The sequence below is a fragment of the Phascolarctos cinereus genome, unplaced genomic scaffold, assembly GCF_003287225.1.
Source record: "Phascolarctos cinereus isolate Bilbo 61053 unplaced genomic scaffold, phaCin_HiC Scaffold_5;HRSCAF=322, whole genome shotgun sequence".
NCBI lineage: Eukaryota > Metazoa > Chordata > Mammalia > Diprotodontia > Phascolarctidae > Phascolarctos > Phascolarctos cinereus.
The window spans coordinates 151,381,395-151,399,770 of NW_027555958.1; the positions used below are offsets into that span (position 1 = coordinate 151,381,395).

An 18,376-nucleotide genomic window follows, 5' to 3' on the forward strand; every position below is an offset into this window, starting at 1 on the left:
GACCCTGGGTCACTTAACCCTGTTTGCCTCAGTTTTTTCATCCGTAAAATGAGGTGGAGAAGGAAATGGTAAACCACTGCAGTATCTTTGTTGAGGTTTAGGGGTGCAGAGGTCCCAAAATCACAATACACAGGTCCTGCCCAAAACAATTCGACCCAAGCCTTCTTTCAGCCAAACACAAGGTTTATTAGAACAGCCATCATATTGGGCAGACTCTTAAGAAGTCTGAACATTTGTGAGCTATTAACTAGATTCTTAAGGAATCTGAGCAGTGGCTAGATTGTAAGAATCTGAGCACCTTAATGGAGACAATATGGACCTTATATACAGAAAGACTGTGGGAGAGATCTAGGAGTAGCCAATAGTCTGTAGGGACTGTGAGGTAATAGATCACCAGAGATCTGAACCACTGGGTCAAGGGAGAATGGAGCCTAGCTAGGATTAAGGGTGGAAAGTGGCTGGGGGCCATAAGGAGGTAAGACAATGGAGGGCTAGGCTAGGTTAAGGGTAACAGAATTGGGAGATTGGGTGTAGCCAAAATGAAAGGCCAGTTGATGGGATTATAGGCAGAGATTTGGCCATGTGGGAAAGTCCAGGGTTTTTCCTTTTTGGGGTCCAGATCTCAACCCCATCATCTTTGCTAAGAAAACCCCAAATGAGGTCACAAAGAGTCTGGCAACTAAAACATGAGAACAACCACGAAGTTAGTATGCAGCCCACAGCTCATTTCAATTTGAGTTTCAATAAATCAATAAACATTTATTAAGCACCTGCTTTGTACCAGACTCAATGCAGAGCTCTAAGGATACCAAAAGAGACAAAAGACAGTCCTTACCCTCTAGAGTAGTCTCAGGGAAACATAAACATTGTCTTTTTACTTGCTTCCCCAGTGCCATAAAGGAAAGTTTAATTAAGAATCAGCATGCCACTGATCGATCCCACGTGTGCAGGTGCAAAATCACAATTTCCCCTAAATATCAAATTGTGTAAATTGAACAAAAAAAAGTGTACAAAATTTATCACTGGTTGACACCGTTTAGGGTGCTGACATGATTTAAGGGTGCTAGGACCCCCAAAATGTCAGGGTACAGGGAGGAGTCACCTGGAATAAATTCACATATTCAAACTGTCTCACAGTCAAGTGGCAAAGGTTATTGTGATGCCCACAGGTGATACTAAAGCTTAAATGTAATAGGGACAGTGAAAAGAATGCCAAGTAAACTAATGAGGAGATACAGGGCAGGATTAGGGAGTGGTCAGTATATGCTTGTAGTCTGGCTGCTGGGCTTCTGGGATGGATAGGAAAACTCTGGGAGTCAACAGAGATAGCTTTGTTGAAAGGACAAGATAGAAGGGTTGCCAGAGCATGGTACTTGGGAATTTGGTGCCTGGGAAAGAGTCCTTGGGCCAGCACCCTGCACTGATAGCTTTAATCTGAGGAATTACAGGATCGACTCTGTGCCTGTAACAAGGAGAAAATTTTCTCACAGGGGCTTGCTGAGATTAGGGGTGCTGCCAGAGGCATGGTCTTTACATTTTGGGGTCCAGGTCCCCCCACCCCATCATGCTTACTTATTATCTTAGTACTCAAAATGGATTTAGAACCTAGGGTTAACTGAAAGTCTCCTTCCTCTCCCCATCTGGTGAGATCTTAAACCAATTTGATGGGTACTTGTTTAGGATACTCAAGTCCACTGCCAAAAGCTATTGAAAGAACACAACAGCATTTTAGCTGAAAAGAAAGGACATTATTATAACACCCAGGCAAGCCTGAGGCTGGAGGTGGTGGAAATGCAGGTGGCCCATCATAGAGTGAGCCCAGCAGACCGACTCATGCAGCAGAGATGCCCAGCAAAGGGAAGACCCAGTCCAGCAACCTAATAACCTGCCAACCTGTTCCCAGTGAAGAACAAGCACAATTGAGCAAGGCTGCCAACTCCCTGCTCCAAAGAAAGCTCTCTGGAAAAAAGAGTATCATTTAATATTTTTCTTTCAGTTATTTTTTCTGATCTTCCATGAATTTTTCTTTTCTATAAACTATTTCATGAGGGAAAAAAACTCATGGATGCTACCATTCACAGCTGTTCTATGATATTCCATAAATCTTAAATTTACAAAACTAAAATTAGTCTTCATTTATGAGATATTTCAAATAACATTTAGTTCTTTGTTCTTTAACCTTAGTCAGTAATAGACAGATTTGATTGCCTGGGACTGAGAAGGGCAGCAGTTATAACTAGACTTCAGAGTTCTGAGGAAGAGCTGTCAGATGGCATGGATAACGTAAGTTGTATTCAACTAATTTAACATATACACATTTTTTCATTTATATTACATTTGTGTTTTTTATTTATATAATTTTCCATTTTAAAGAGATGTTTCAGGTTATCTTTTAAAAAATAGACTCACAAAAATGTGTTATTTTATAAAACTTCTTTCTCTAAAATATGGCATTTTACTATGCTCTTTATAAATAAATAACATACGATATAATTTTTATCAAGTCAACAGGAATTTATTAAGCACTTGTTCAGTCATTTTAGTCACGTCAAACTCTTCCATGACTCCATGTGGGGTTTTCTTGGCAGAGATACTGGAGTGGTTTGCTATTTCCTTCTCCAACTCATTTTACAGATGAGGAACTGAAGCAAACAGGATTAAGTGACTTGCCCAGAGTCACACAGCTAGTAAGTTCTTGAAGCCAGATTTGAAATCAAGGTGATGTATCTTCCTGACTTCAGGTCTGGTGCTCTACCCACTGTTCCACCTAGCTAGATACTGTGCTGATTGCTGGGACCACAAAGGCAAAAACAGTGCCTGCTCTCAAGGAGCTCACATTCTAATAGGCAGGAAAAAACATGCAAACAATCATGAACATGCAAGAAAGACACACGATAAACTGGAGCTAGCTTCAGAGGGAAGACATTAGCATTGGGTAAGTCTTCTTGAAGAAGGTAGCATTTTAGCTGAGACTTGAAGCAGGCCAAGAGAGTCAGGAGGTAAAGATAAAGAGGGAGAGAATTCCAGGAGTGGGAGGCAGTCAGTGAAAATGTACTGAACTGAGAGCTGCAGCGTCTGGTGTAATGGACATCGAGAAGACCAGAATCACTGGGTCTTTTGTGGAGGGGAATAACGTGTAAGGCTAGGGAAGTAGGAAGGGGCCAAGCTATGAAAGGCTTTAAAAGCCGAACAGAGGATTTAATATTTGATCTTGGAGATACAAGGGAGCCCTAAAGTGTATTGAACAGGGGAGGTAACATGTTCAAACCTGAACTTTAAGAAGGTCACTTTGGCAGCTAAGTGGAGGTTGGACTGGATTGAGGAAAGATTTGAATCAGGGAGACCTACCAGAAGGCTGCTGCAATACTCCAAGCGTGAGATGAGGAGGGCCTGTACCAGGGAGGCAGCAATGTCAGAGGAACAAAGGGGGTGAATTTGAGAGATGTTGTGAAGATAGAATTGACAGACCTTGGCAACAGATTTGATGTTAGTGGAGGGGTTGGGAGGTGGGACAGTGAAGTGCTGAGGATGATACCTGGGTCATCTGATGATGGGTGACTGGGTCACTGATGATGGCAGCCTCAAAGAGTAACAGGAAAGTTAGGAAAAGGAGAGTGTTTGGGGGGAAAGGATGATGAGTTCCATTTTGGTTATGTTGATTTTGAGGTATCTATTAGACATCCAGTTCATTATGTCCAGTGGGCAGTCAGAGATGTGAAACTGGAAGTTAGGAGAGCTGGAAGGCTGAATAAATAGATCTGAGAATTATCTACTTCTTTATGGTAAATGAATCCATTGGGGCCTGTGGCATCAAAAAGCAAAACAGGATTGAGAGAGAAGAAAATGGAGGGAGAAGAGACAGAGGCCTGGGGGATACCCACAGTTAACAAGCAGGACTTGGTTTAAAGATATTCAAAAGGTACTTTGATGTCACTGAATAAAAAAGTTGGAGTGAAATTAAAATTTCATGAATATGTAATAAAGTATAAAAATTTATTCGTTGTTAATGTATTAATTAATAGGCTACCAGATGACATAGTAGATAAACTGCTGGACTTGGAGTCAGGAAGACCTGAGTTCAAATCTTGTCTCAAACATTTTTTCAGCTCTGTGATTCTAGGCAGGCCAATTAACCCCACCAGCCTCATTTCAAAAGAGAGAACAGCCTGTTCTTGGCCATGGGTGACAAATTCTGTGCAGTCTAAAGGCATCACTAAAAAAGTCTGTAAAATTGTGGTGAGGAACAAATGAGATGATGATTGATGATGATAGACAACTTTTATATGGTGCTTTAAGATTTACAAAATGCTAAAAATCAATCCATAAATAAATAAATAATTTTTAAAGTTTAAGTTAAATTAAATTTTAAAAAGTGTTTTAAGACATAGTGCTGAGTATTACTAGCACTTAATAAAAATATCAACAGGTTTTTTTAACATAGCTGTCCCTGATTCCATTTTCTGTATATGTCTTTTTATTTATTTATTTGAATAATATTTTATTTTTCCCAATTACATGTAAAAAAAACAATTTTTATATATTTTAAAAAAAATTTTGGGTGCCAGATTTTCTCCTTTTTCTCCACTCCTCCCTCACTGAGAAGGCAAGCAATTTGATATAGTTTATACATTGTACATCTCTTTAAAATCTAAGTTGATCAATAAGTCACCTGCATAGTCACATCATACTCTTTAAATACTCCCCCATCCTTTTCCACTCACCGTAGTTTCTTCACAGTATCATTTCTGAGATCTTCCCATTGCTGCCAACTTGACTTGTAGAATTTTGGAGCTTGGGATCCTAAGCTTATTCTCACTGAACTTCCATACAAAGCTATTGTGCTCCTATTTATGCACCCTGTCCTTTTTAAATAAGAGATACTTTTCCAGAACCATATTATAATCATGGGTTCCATCCCATCCTAAGTCTCACTGGGATCAACTGTGCCACCTTAGACAAGTTAAGATCTTTAATTCACTTTGCTTATTATTCATACTTTGTGAATTTATATGTAGATATCTGAGGTCATGGGTTCTATTACTCTCCATTCTCAGATTGTATTTCTTATGAAATACTATCGCTGTTCTTCCTGACTATAGCTACTTTCTACAGTATCTACTTTGTTAAATATGCATAGTCAGTTTTGTCTTATATCCCCTCCTTTTTCACTTCAAAGCGGTTTTTTTTAAATTAGATTAAAACTCCAGGCAATTATTTTTTTTTTCAGCCAAGACAAGGTTTATTAGAACATCGATTGGGGGTGGGTGAGATTTAAATCCACCATGTTGGCCAGACTCTTCAGGAATCTAAGCATTTGTATCACTAATGCAAGTGGGCCAGATATTAAAAATCTGAGCCCAGGCAATTATATTTTTACCAATCTTTGTCAAGTGTTCTTCTTCTCTGGGCCCATTGCTGTATTTTAAGCTATGATTAAAAAATTCTAACTCTATTCTCTGACACCATCTGGTCACTTCCCAAGTTTGCCTTTGTTTCCAAAGCTGCTGCTTTTAATCAGCAAAAAGGCTGAAAACACCATCTTTACCTATATTGGGTCTTCAATTTCTTACCCACAATTTCATAATCTTTAGCAATGCTTCCTTATTTCCTTCCAGCAACATTTTATGTCCCACAGTAGTCGCCAGAAGTAGGTAGTGGCTGTTCTGTACCAGATGTCTTGTTGTACTTTGGTACACTTCATCAGAAGAGTCACCAAACATTACATTTACCAGGTGATTTCTTTGCTGATAGCACTTATGGTTCTAACATTATTATCTCTTGATGGGCAAACAGTTGATTTCTATCATAGAGTCCAGCTTTTTTTCTTCCCTTCCTCATCTTTGTCATGTTCTTCTACCTCCTGAAATAGGTCATTTCCTTCTGCCTGCCTCTTAAATCTTTTTTCTTCCTTTTTTTTTTAATCCTGAAACTCTTTTCCCATCTCTTTTCAAACAACATTGCATTTTCCTTGAAAACCTATATAGTACAGAGGCAACTGATGTACAGGGAATAGAACACTGGGCCTAGAGTCAGGAAAACCTGAGTTCAGACACTTACTAGTGGTGTACTACTAATAGTCTGACTGTTTACTTACCTGGCTCCCTTTAAGTCCCAGCTAAAATCCCACCTTTTACAGGAAGCATTTCCCAACCCCTCTTAACTCTACTGCCTTCCCTCTGTGAATTATTTCTTATTTATCCTGTATATAACTTGCTTTGCAGGTTGTCTCCCTCATTAGACTATAAGCTCCTTGAGAGCAGAAACAGTATTTTGCTGCTTTTTATATCTCCAGTTCTTAGTGCAATGCCTGGCACATAGTAGGTATTTATTAAATGTTAATTGATTGATTGAATTCCATTCCATTCAGATGGCCTAAATCTGAGATCTTTCAACATCCTAGTTACCTTCCAACCAGAATATTATTGTTATTGTGAAAATCAGATACATATAGTTAAAGAAAAATTTGTGCTATGTTGATACTCTGGATATTATCAGCTATATCTTAGAAAAATGTTTAATTTAGAAAAATATAAGTTACATGTAAACTATTTTTAAAACTGACAAATAAAAACAGTGATAATAGTTTTTAAAAACCCATCAAATGAGAAGATGAGGTAGAGAAGAATATTACTATTTAAAGTTTAGTAAAGATGTATGAACACAACTTAAATTTCACTTTATGACCAATAGGATGAATTATTCCGGACTCTTTCATCTTATAAATTAATCGCACCTAGATATAGATGGCACAGAAGCAGATGGGGGAGAGCTTGCCCAGTTGCTTTAAAAGAAGGTCACATTGCAATGGGATTGCCAGATTTGAGTGTCAGGTAAGCAACATTAGCAACATTTTGTGAATGACATTTTCAACTTTGTCTTTATGTTTTTACTTTGTTGAAATATCTTTTTTTTTTTTTAAGTTTTCTTGGTAAAATGTACTGTCTTTCATCTGAAGAGGCACTCAAGGCATTTATGAAGAACCCACGTCCCTACCTTCTTCCGCCTATGCCAATCCCACCATGTAAAGTTTTTGTATATGGACCAAAATCCTCAGGGAAAACAACTCTGTGTAATTTAATTGCAGCTAAATATGGAGGACAGGTATGCATACATGCATATATACATATGTATATATATACATAAGTGGTCACAATTTTTTAATATTTTATATTTAGACACAGTTTATTTTATACTTAGACTGTTAGATTCTATGGATACCAGGGTTTTACCCCCCAAAAAAAAGTGGTGCATAGGAGGCATTTGATAACTACTTGCTGACTGATTTAACACCCCTCCCAAACTCCTCTTCTGAATTTCTTTATTTCTGTTGAGAGTACCACCATCTTTCCAGTTCCCCAGGTTTACAACCTTAGGCTAATTAACTGGGTACTTAATTTTCCTTGATTCTTCACTCTCCCATATATCCAATTAGGTACCAAGTCTCATCATGCCTACCTCCACAACCTCTCTCCAGTCTGTAACCTTCTCCTCATGTAGCCACCACCCTAGTTCAGGCCCTCATGACCTCTCAACGAGATTATTGAAGTAGCCTAGTAATTGGTCTCCCTGCCTCTCAACGGTCCATCCTATACCCAGCTGTGGAAGTGATTTTTCTAAAGTGCACATCTGACCATGTTTTTACCTTACCCGGATATAAGTTTCTCATTTTGGCTTTTAAAGCCCTCCACAATTTATCCTTAAACTCCCTTTCCAACCTTACAATAACATTATTTTTCTCCTCTCACTCTGTGATGTAGCCAAACTGGCTCTCTTGCTCTTCCTCACACACAACACTCCATCTCTTATCTCTCTAATTTTGTACTGCCTGGCCTCAGCACCTGGAACGTGTTCCCTCCTTAGCCCTCTCAAGAGCCACCTTCTACATGAAGCCTTTCCTGAGCCTTCACAGCTATTAGAGCCCTCCTTCCAACAGACTTGCCTTCTTATTTACATATTAGAAGTAGCTAGGTGATCTACTGGATAGAGCGCAGGGCCTGGAGTCAGGAAGGCCTAAATTCAAGTCCAGCCTCAGACACTTACTGTGTGATCCTGGACAAGTCACTTAACCTCAGTTTCTTCAATCTCAGTGATCTCTGCCTCAGTTTCCTCAACTGAAAAATAGGAATCATAATAGCACTCACCTCACAGGCTTATTATCAGATATCAAATGAGATATTTGTAAAGCATTTAGCACAGTGACTGGCACATATTTGTTCCCTTCCCATTATGTTTTTTGAACTTTTTATTGAAGCAAGACTCAAACTTGTACAAATACACCCTATTGGAGTTCTTTTCTTTTCTTTTTTTTTTTTTAGTGAGGCAGTTGGGGTTAAGTGACTTGCCCAGAGTCACAGCTAGGAAGTAGTATGTGTCTGAGGCTTGATTTGAACTCCAGTCCTCCTGACTCCAAGGCCAGTGCTCTATCCACTGCACCACCTAGTTGCCCCACCAAGTATTTATTAAGCACCTACTATATACCAGAAACTGTACTAGGATTATGAAGACAAAAATGAGAAATACTCCCAGTCCTCAAGGAACTTGCCATGTACTGGGGAATACACCACATAAACAGCTAAGTAAATACAAGATAATTTTAGGCAGGAGAGAAAACTAACAATAAGAGAAATCAGCTAGTATTACCCAGAGATGGTACCTGAATTGAACTTTAAAGGAAGCTAAGGATTGAAAAAGGCAAAGAGAAGGGAATGTAATCCATGCCTTTGCAAATGTATGGAGTCTAGAAATACTGTGCCATACCTACTTAGGGTAACAGCTGGTAGAACAATTTGAAACTTAGGTCTTCTCTGGCTGTAGAAATGTTTTCATGATCATAGACCATCCTATGCCAATTCCCTAGCCTCTCTCCCTCTTGCAACCCTTTTAAACTCCTCGTGTCAGTTGGTGATTTTTCTGTCAGGAAGGAAGGAAGGATGAAAGGAAGGAAGGAAGGATGAAAGGAAGGAAGGAAGGAAGGAAGGAAGGAAGGAAGGAAGGAAGGAAGGAAGGAAGGAAGGAAGGAAGGAAGGAAGGAAGGAAGGAAAGAAGGAACGAGGATTTACAAAGTCTTAAGCACTTTACAGATATTATCTCATTTAGCCATAACTTGGTTCATGACAGTTACAGATTAATTACCTCCTTAACTTTCATCAGGGAAAATGCTGTCCTGCAAGAGGACTTGTGTAAGGAGACAAGATTTCTACTCCAAAGAGATATTAATCAGCATTAATACATTTTTGGAATTGAACTGACATATATCACATGATGACATAGGTAATGCTAAATTTGTCTGATTGTGCTTCTTTTCTCAAATATTCCCTCCAGGTTCTTGACTTTGAGCACCTTATGGAACCACATGTTGAAGAAGCCAAAAAATTATTCCTAGAGAAATCTAAAACAGAGGCAACAGAAGCAGCTATTAAATCTGTGACAGAAAGGCTACAAGTAGAAAAATTGATTAAAAAACATGGTAAATACATATTTTTAATTCTAGAAGAATTTGGTCCTCTTCTGCTTTAAGCTAGACAAAGAAAACAACTATGACCTCTGAACAGGGGTAAGGTCTAAACTTAGTCCTCTCAACAAAACAGAAAATGCAGAAAAGGTCCCTTTACTTTTTGTTAACTGCAGTTTCATCAGATCTTTACATTGGGATTCCTCTCCTTTCATGAGCCTTTATGCTTTGGAGAGACTAGTGGAGAAATAGTTATATTTATAGCTATGTTGTAAGTTTATCACATAACAAAAACAGAGGAAGAAGGCTCATGGTTACTTCCAATGGTAAATGAACAAATAAATATTTTCTATTTTTTATATTGTACTTGCTCAACTTATCTATGAGCCCTGGCTAGGTGAGTTCCTTGGTATTAGAATCATTCATTTCAGATTCATTCTTATTAAATGCTAAGATTGATACCAATTCATTTCAGCAAACATTACCAGGCAGTGTGCTAGGGGAGAATATAAAGACAATGCTTGACCAACTACCTAGAATCTAGAAGAACGATGATGAAACATGTTACTCATCTCTTCTGACAAAGAGGGGATGGACAGTGTGCAAAATGAGATATGCATTTTTTTGGATATGGCCAATACAGGAATTTGTTTTGCTTGACTATGCATATTTGTTACAAGGGTTTTGTTTCTCTTTTGTTTTCCCATTGGGAAGAGAGAAAATAGATTTTTTTTAATTGAAAAAATTAATTTAATTTAAGAAACAAACACAACAGAAGAGCTGACAGTTGTCATAAGCAAAAAGCATCCTTTATTCCATTGGAGGAGGGAAGCTAGAGAGAGTGAACACAAAGGATTGTTGTTATGCCAAGCTCAGGGCACAGCTTGCTTACTGGGCCTTCGCTCCAGAAAATAGGGTATCTCCTAATAGTGAAAAGAGAGGGGTGGTCTTGGCATGGAGCTCCTGATAGGGTATATTGCATGATTATTTTTACAACAGACTTAATTTGTGCAAATATTTTTCTTAGGCCAATGAAATTTGTTATTTGTTTGTTTGTTGTTGTTGTTGTTGTAATGAGGAGATATCCTAGGACACAGAGTGTTTGGGAAAAACTGGCCTGGAATTTTAGTAAAATGCTGTGGATCAACCCTGTAGTGACTAATGCCCATACAGATAATAAAGTGAAGGCTGTAATAACTTATTCTAGCTTACTTCTTTTTTTTAAACTAAGATTAGACGTGAACGCTTTACACAGACATTCGTAAGAAATGAGGGACAGAAAGAGCTGGGGCAGGAAGCAGAGTTGGGGATTAGAAAGAGCAAAAACTACAGCATTTTGTATTTGAAGTTCTGTTCCCACCTTTCACAAAACAGCTTTGATCTGTTTGCTTAATTGGCTGGTTGTCTTGTTTTCTGAATGGGATAGTCCGGGTTTATTCTCTCCCATGGAATGAAGCTAGATCAATCTTCCCTCATTTCTGTGTAGAGAAGAAGCAGGTTCAGATCTATGTGGCCTGAGGTGGAGTGGGCCTACAGTTTTATTTAACTTTACTGTCCCCCTATATTCAGCAGTTGGATCATTCTATTTTAGAATGTCTAAAGAATTTAGCTATTGGTTTTTGGTTTTTCTCATGCTTTTTTTTATCTGTATTTTCCCTATCTAGTCCAGGCTGAAAGTCCAGGGCTATGAATGCCCATCTCATGGGCTCAGTCCCACCACTGATTGGCACAGGAGCTTTGGCCTACTGTTTCCAACATGGGCCAGTTCACTCCTCCATAGGTAACCTCTTTCCTCCACTCATGGAAGCTAACCATATTGACTCTGGATTTAGTACAGACACCTAGTTGGTTTTGTGGACTGAACCTCAGAGTCCTGAGCTCAATCACCAGCTTCAGCTTCCTTGACAGTTGGAATTATAAACGTGCATCACCATGGCTGGCTTTTTAATTTTTTTGGTAGAAGGGGGGCAGCTACCAGTATAACAAGTTCTGGGTTTTTTGTTTGTCATTGTTACTCTGTGTGTGTGTGTGTGTGTGTGTGTGTGTGTGTGTGTGTTGAGAGGTCCTTCTGTTTGTTTTCATTTTTAAAATGAAAGTATCCTTTACTGCCAAAACCTATTACTGACTTTTAGATTTAAAAGAAAATGAAAATAAATCTGATGAATTAAAACTAGAAGAAAAAGACTCTTTGAAAAAAATTGGGGACGAAGAATTCACTGATGAAAAAAGCTCAGAAAATAAAGCCCCGGAAGAAAAAAGTGGAGAAGAGCTAAGCTCAGAACAAAACACAGAAGATCATAGCAGTGAAAAAAAAGGTAAAGAAATATACTCTTAATTTTATGAAGGCCGTCATCTGTTCATTAGGCTATGTGTGTATGGAGGCAGTGCCTTTATTTTTTTCTTTTACATTTTAATTGATTATTTATTTTTAACATTCTTTTCTTTTAAAATTTTGAGTTCCAAGTTCTCTCCCTCCCCCATCCATTGAGAAGACAAGCAATATGATATCAATTACACATGTGAAATCATATAAAACATATTTCCATATTATCCATATTTTTTTTAAAAAGAAAAATAAAGAAAGTGGGAAAATTGTGCTTCAGTTTGTGCTCAGAGTTCATCGGTTCTCTCTCTAGAGAATAAATACTAAAAATAGCATTTTTTTTCTTCATGAGCCCTTTGGATTGTCTTGGACATTGTATTGATTAGAGTAGCCAAGTCTTTCACAGTTGATTGTCATAACAGCATGGCTGATATGGTGTACAATGCTATATGGATCTTCTCAATTCTCTTTGCATCAGTTCATATAGGTCTTGCCATGTTTTTCTGAAACCACCTTACTTGTCATTTCTTATAGCACAATAATACTCCATCACAATCATATGCCGTTAACGTGTTCAATCATTCAACGATTGATTAGCCTCCCCTCAATTTCCAGTTCCTTGCCATCACAAAAAGAGTTGCTCTAAATATTTTTTACATATAGGTCCTTTTCCTTTTTATTTGATCTCTTTAGGATACAGAACTAATAGTGTATTGCTGGGTCAAAGGGTATGCACAGCTTTATAATTCTTTGGGCTTAGTTCCAAATTGTTCTCCAGAATGGTTAGACAAGTTCACTACTTCATCAGCAATTCATTAATGTACCTATTTTCCCCTCATCTTCTCCAATATTTGTCATTTCTGAGGTATGAGGTGGTACCTCAAAGTTGTTTTAATTTACCTTTCTCTAATCAATAGTGATTTAGAGCATTTTTATATGACTATAGATAGCTTTGATTTCTTCTGAAAACTGCCTGTTAATATCCTTTGACCATTTATTAATTGGGAAATGGCTGTTATTTTTATAAATTTGACCTGGCTCTATACTCAGTATAAATTTTAGAAATAAGGCCTTTATCAGAGAAACTTGCTATAAAAAAATTTGATACAACTTCATTTTCTATGGTACCTTATAGCATAGTGTGGTTTCCTTGGATTACCTCTTGCCTTTTTTACTTCAGCTGAAGCAAAGATTCTGCTCCAGCCTTTTATTTTAATTTTATGTGTGTCTTTCTGTTTCAAGTGTGTCTCTTGTAAACAACACATTGTTAGATTTTGGCTCCTAATCCATTGCGCTGTCTGTTTCAGTTTTATGGGTCAGATCATCCCATTTACATTCACAGCTATGATTACTGTGTATATATGTATATATACATATAGGGATGTGTGTGTGTGTGTGTGTGTGTGTGTGTGTGTGTATTGTTCCCTCTTTGAACCAATTCTGGTGAAAGTGAGATTCAAGTACTGCCTGTCACATCCCCCCATTTTCCCCTCCATTGTAAAAACTCTTCCTTGCATGACTCTTTTATGTAAGAAAATTTTCCCTATTCTGCCTCTTCCTTCCTCTTTTTCCTAGTGAATCCCTCTTTCTCACCCCTTCATTTTTAAATTTTTGGAAATCATCCCAACACAATCAACTCACACCAGTCCTGGCTTTTTCCTGACTTCCCCTGTCCTATAACACCCATATTCCAGTGCCAATAGATGTCAAAGGATTTTAATGTTATTTTCATTTGTAATTTTGATTTGCACATTTTCTAAAGTCTCCAGGATGTTGGAATTTTCTATATGCTGTGATTTAAAGTCATACTGGAACTATTAATTTTAATTTTCCATGAAAATATGTTATGTTTTCAGTCTTCCTAGGATGATCAGAGAAAATGTCAAGTCTTTAATGTTTCTGTTCATCACTCAATATATGTGACAGAATAGGATAAGTGTTTAAACTTGTAAATTTTGAGTTTATTTTGATATATAGTGTGAGATGTTGCTCCATATCTAATTTCAGCACGGTTACTTTCTAGTTTTCCCAACAGTTCTTGTCAAATAGTGAGTTCTTGCACCAATAGCTGAAATCTTAGGGTTTATCAAACACCAGGTTGCTGTTAATTGTGTCTATATATTGTTCCACTGATCTATTTCTTACCTGGTATCAATTTTGTTTATGATTATAGCATTGTAGTATAGTTTGAGATCTGGTATTGCTAGTTCCCCTTCCTCCTCATTTTTTTCCATTTTTTTTTTATATTCTTGACCTTTTGTTCCTCCAAATGAATTTTGTTATTATTTTTTCTAGCTCTATTAAGTAATTCTTTGGTAGTTTGATTGCTATGGCACTGAATAAATACATTAATTTAAGTAGGCATTGTCACTTCTGTTACATTGGCTCAGTATATGCATGAGCAATTACTATTTCTCCAATTATTTAGATCTATATTTGTCTGAAGAGTACTTTGTAATTTTGTTCGTCTGGTGTCGTATGCATCTCCGCAGGTAGACTTCCAATTATTTCATATTGTGCATAATTATTTTAAATGGAGTTTCTCTTTGTAGCTCTTCCTGCTGGATTTTGTTTGTAGTGTACAAAAATGCTGATGTTTTGTGTGGGTAATATACAGAAATGCTGATGATGTGTCATTTAGGGTTTTTTTAGTTGATTCTCTAAGGTTCCCTAAATAATCCATCACATTATCTGCAAAAGTGATAGTTTTGTTTCCCCATTGCCTATGCTCATTCCTTCAATTTTCTTTTTCTTTTCTTATTGAAATAGCTAGTGTTTCTTTTTTTCTCTTTTTTAAAAATTAAATTATTTTGATTTATCAACAATCATTTCCATAAGCTTTTGAGTTTTAAATTTTTCTCCCCGTCCCTCCCCATCTCCTTCCCCAAAACAGCGTGCAGTCTGATATAGGCTATACATATACATTCCTGTTAAACATATTTTCACATTAGTGATGTTGTAAGAATTAGAACCAATAAGAGGAACCACCAGAAAGAGGAAACAAAACACAACAGAAGAAAAAATAGCAAATAGTATGCTTCAATCTGCATTCAAACTTGGTAGTTCTTTCCTTGGATGTGGATAGCATTTTCCATCATGAGGCCTTTGGAGATATCTTAGATGCTTGTATTGCTGAGAAGGGTTAAGTCTGTCAATATTAGTACCTAACTTATTATGTTATTCCCTTCTTGAGCCAAATCTGATGAGAGTAAGGTTCAAACAATGCTCATCTCCCTCCCTTCTTTCCCTCTGCTGTAATAGATTTTTGTGTCTTTTCCTGTAATATAATTTACCCAGTCTGCCTCCTCCTTTTCTTTTCTTTCAGTACATTTTCTTAGCTAGATCAGATTAATCCACTTACTTAGATCCATTTAACCCACTTGGTTAGAATTTTTTTAATCATTACATCAAAGTCAACTTGTACCCACCCCCTTTATGTATACTCCTTTAACATAGTATAATAACAGTGCAGTTCTCAAGGGTTACAAGTGTCATCTTCCCTTGTAGGGATATAAACAGTTTGCTCTTATTAATAACATATTGGTTCTTTCTGTCCTGTTTACCTTTTTATGTCTCTCTTGAGTCTTGTATTTGAAGATCAAATTTTTTGTTGAACTCTGGTCTTTTTATCAAGAAGGTTTGGAAGTCCCCTATTTCGTTGAATATCCATTTCCTCCCCCAAAAGATCATGAATAGCTAGCATTTCTAATACAAAACTGAATAGTAATGGTGATAATGGACATTGTTACTTCACCCCTGATCTTAATGGAAAGGATTCTAGCATACCCCACTACAGATAATGCTTGCTCTAGGTTTTAGATAGATACTACTTATCATTTTAAGGAAAGTTCCATTTATTCCTGAAACTTCTAGAGTTTTTCACATATGTTGTATTTTGTCAAAAGCTTTTTCTGTATCTACTGAAATAATCACATGGTTTTTATTATTTTTGTTGTTATTATGGTCAGTTGTGCTTATCACACCTCTTCTTCTTAGAGAATGTTAAATAGAAATGATGGTTTTGCATAGTGTCCTGAAAATCAGTTAAGCTGCCATCAGACCACACTGGAAAGAGTTCTCAGGCACTTTCACCTTTGAATTGAAGAAAGCAAGAAACCAAGCAGTGTTTTTCAACTACTAAGCCAAAATCTGAAAGTAAAAAATAATAGTCTGTCAGTCAATAAACATTTATAAAGTGTCTTCTACGTAGGCTGCGCTATGGTAAACACTGGGGATTCAAAGCGAAGTAAAAGACAATGGGGAAGACAACATGCAAACAACTAGGTATGAAGGAGCTATAGACAGGATAAATCATCAACAGAGAAAGGAACAAGAATCAAGGAGGATTAGGGAAGGCTATTGTTTTCCTCCCTGAAAGGCCAAGGGGTCACTTGGGAGGAAGAGTGCTGAGTCAAAGATCTACCTGCTCAAGAGTCACATTAGGACAGCCACCATAGATGACTCAGTACACTGCTTCTCTGAGACTGGAACAGTTTCACTACTGTCTCCCTGGACCCAGACTGCTGCCAGAAAATCAGACCATGGCTTCTAAGGTCTTCAGAATTTTGCACAGGGTGCATGAATTCCTTGTCTTGACCACTCTATCTCTCAAGTGCTTTAGTCTCCCCTTGCTCCCTTTACCCCAACCTTGACCATCACATTCCTAAAAACTTCTAGGAACACATGAATCTAGATATCAAGAGTAGGGGAAATCATATAAGAAAGGGATTGTCCTCACCTACAACTGTGGGTTAAAATTTTAATAAATAAATAAATGTGGTTATTGGTTTTGGTTTTTTGTTTTTTTCCTGTGGAAGCATAGTATAGCCACTAGAAAGATAATGTGATGGGGAAAGCAGCTGGATCTAATATCGGAAGAATTCAACTGTGAATCTTGATTTTATATTTACTATATATATATGACTTTGGGCTTCAGATTCCTCATATGTAAAATGAAAGGGTTGGACAAGATCTCCAAAGGTCCTTCTGACTGCAAATTCTTTTAGTCTCCCCAATTTATTATTTATTTATTTTTAACATTAATTTTTTTTTTAAGTTTTGAGTTTTGAATTCTCTCCCTCCTTCTCTCCCTCCCACTCCTCCCTACCTATCGAGAAGGCAAGAAATGTTATATCAATTATACATGTGAAATCATACAAAATATATTTCCTTATTTTGGCTGCAAATTCTTATGATCCTATACATGTTTCAAGCTCATTCAGAAGCCCAGGATTTTTACTAGATTATTGAACAAATTACAGCATTTTAAGCAGATATGCCCTGAGTCCCTTTCATGAAAAGATAAAGTGAATTAGATGTTTCTATACCTTTTAAAAGATAAATATTTTTATTACATTATGTTCATTAGAAAAGGAATCTACTTCATCTGCCAGTGCCAAACCAGTCAGTAAATCTGTGATTGACATTGACTCCAAAACAGACCAGGAAACAACTCATGAAGTCAAAGATGTTAAATTGACTTTTTTGGTATTTTTGTTTCTTTATATTTAAACAAACAAAACAGTTCTTTCTAGAATTGGAGACAGAGGAGGGGAAAGTGAAAAGTGTTTTTAAAAAGTATTTCTATATATAATTTATGACTTTAGAACTTGAATTAAAAATTAGACATGGAAAATAGAGAAAATGGTGTGTGATATGTTTTTTTCCCAAAAAAAATGCTAATATTTTAAGTAGTTTTAGTGGAAAAGATAATTACTTGTCAATTAAGTTATCTCTGTCCTACTGTTCCTGCTAGGGATTGTTTCATTCTTTGTGTTTGTATCCCCAGTGCTGGGGACACAATAGGCATTTAATAAATGCCTACATAAGTTATATAACTAAAAATGTTAATGCTTCCCCCATTTGTAAAATGGGCATAATACCATGTTTGTATGATTTCTTTTAGTAGCTAGTTTGCTAATAAAAAAGGCAGCTTCTTTTGTGGTGAAACAGGGACCTTAAATCCAATAGCCAGAAATATAATTTCCTTTCTAGAGGAGCATCTTCAGTTGCTTTGACTAACACTTTTTTGTACTATTGACATTCAAGACAATCTGCCACTGATGAATTTAGAAGAAAAAAACCTCGTGAATGGAATGAGGAAAAAACATGCAAGAAAATTTGGTTATGCAGTCCTCCCTACCTTCTTTATAAGATGTGAGAGAGCAAATAGGAAAGACAAATTTTTCTGAGAGCCTTAAAAGATGCCATTCACCTTCAAGTGTTGTTACTGTTAACAGTTTTATTTCTCTTCTGGAAAATGGGATAATCTGGGGATTTCAGTCAAACAATTGCTTGGTGTTATACAGTGCCAATTATGTTAAATGTCCTACAGTGATACTGACTACAGCTAGAACAAAAATAATAATGACAATGAAACACCATATCCTGATCAAAGTGCTTTTAAAGTGATCTTGAACTAAACTGTGTTATTAAGTTGTGTTGTAGTCAACACTTTTTAAATTTCTGTTATGTGTAGAGCATTGTGCTAGCCAGAAGGAAGGAAGGGAGGGAAGGAAGGAGGTAATACATATTTATTAAGCATCTACTATGTGCCAAGCACTATGCTAAGTGCTTTACAAATAATTATCTCATTTGAACTT

At 36.9% G+C, this 18,376-nt stretch overlaps 1 protein-coding gene across 1 annotated transcript in view; it reads left to right on the top strand.

Moving 5' to 3' along the window:
- The window catches only part of AK9 (adenylate kinase 9), a 137,467-nt gene that overhangs the window by 39,100 nt on the left and 79,991 nt on the right, over positions 1 to 18,376 (top strand). Inside the window, exons 10-14 of the mRNA XM_078155579.1 lie at positions 2,185 to 2,283; positions 6,691 to 6,830; positions 6,921 to 7,101; positions 9,322 to 9,466; positions 11,584 to 11,766. Coding sequence (XP_078011705.1) covers positions 2,185 to 2,283; positions 6,691 to 6,830; positions 6,921 to 7,101; positions 9,322 to 9,466; positions 11,584 to 11,766 — 748 coding nt within the window. The remainder of the gene's footprint in view (positions 1 to 2,184; positions 2,284 to 6,690; positions 6,831 to 6,920; positions 7,102 to 9,321; positions 9,467 to 11,583; positions 11,767 to 18,376) is intronic.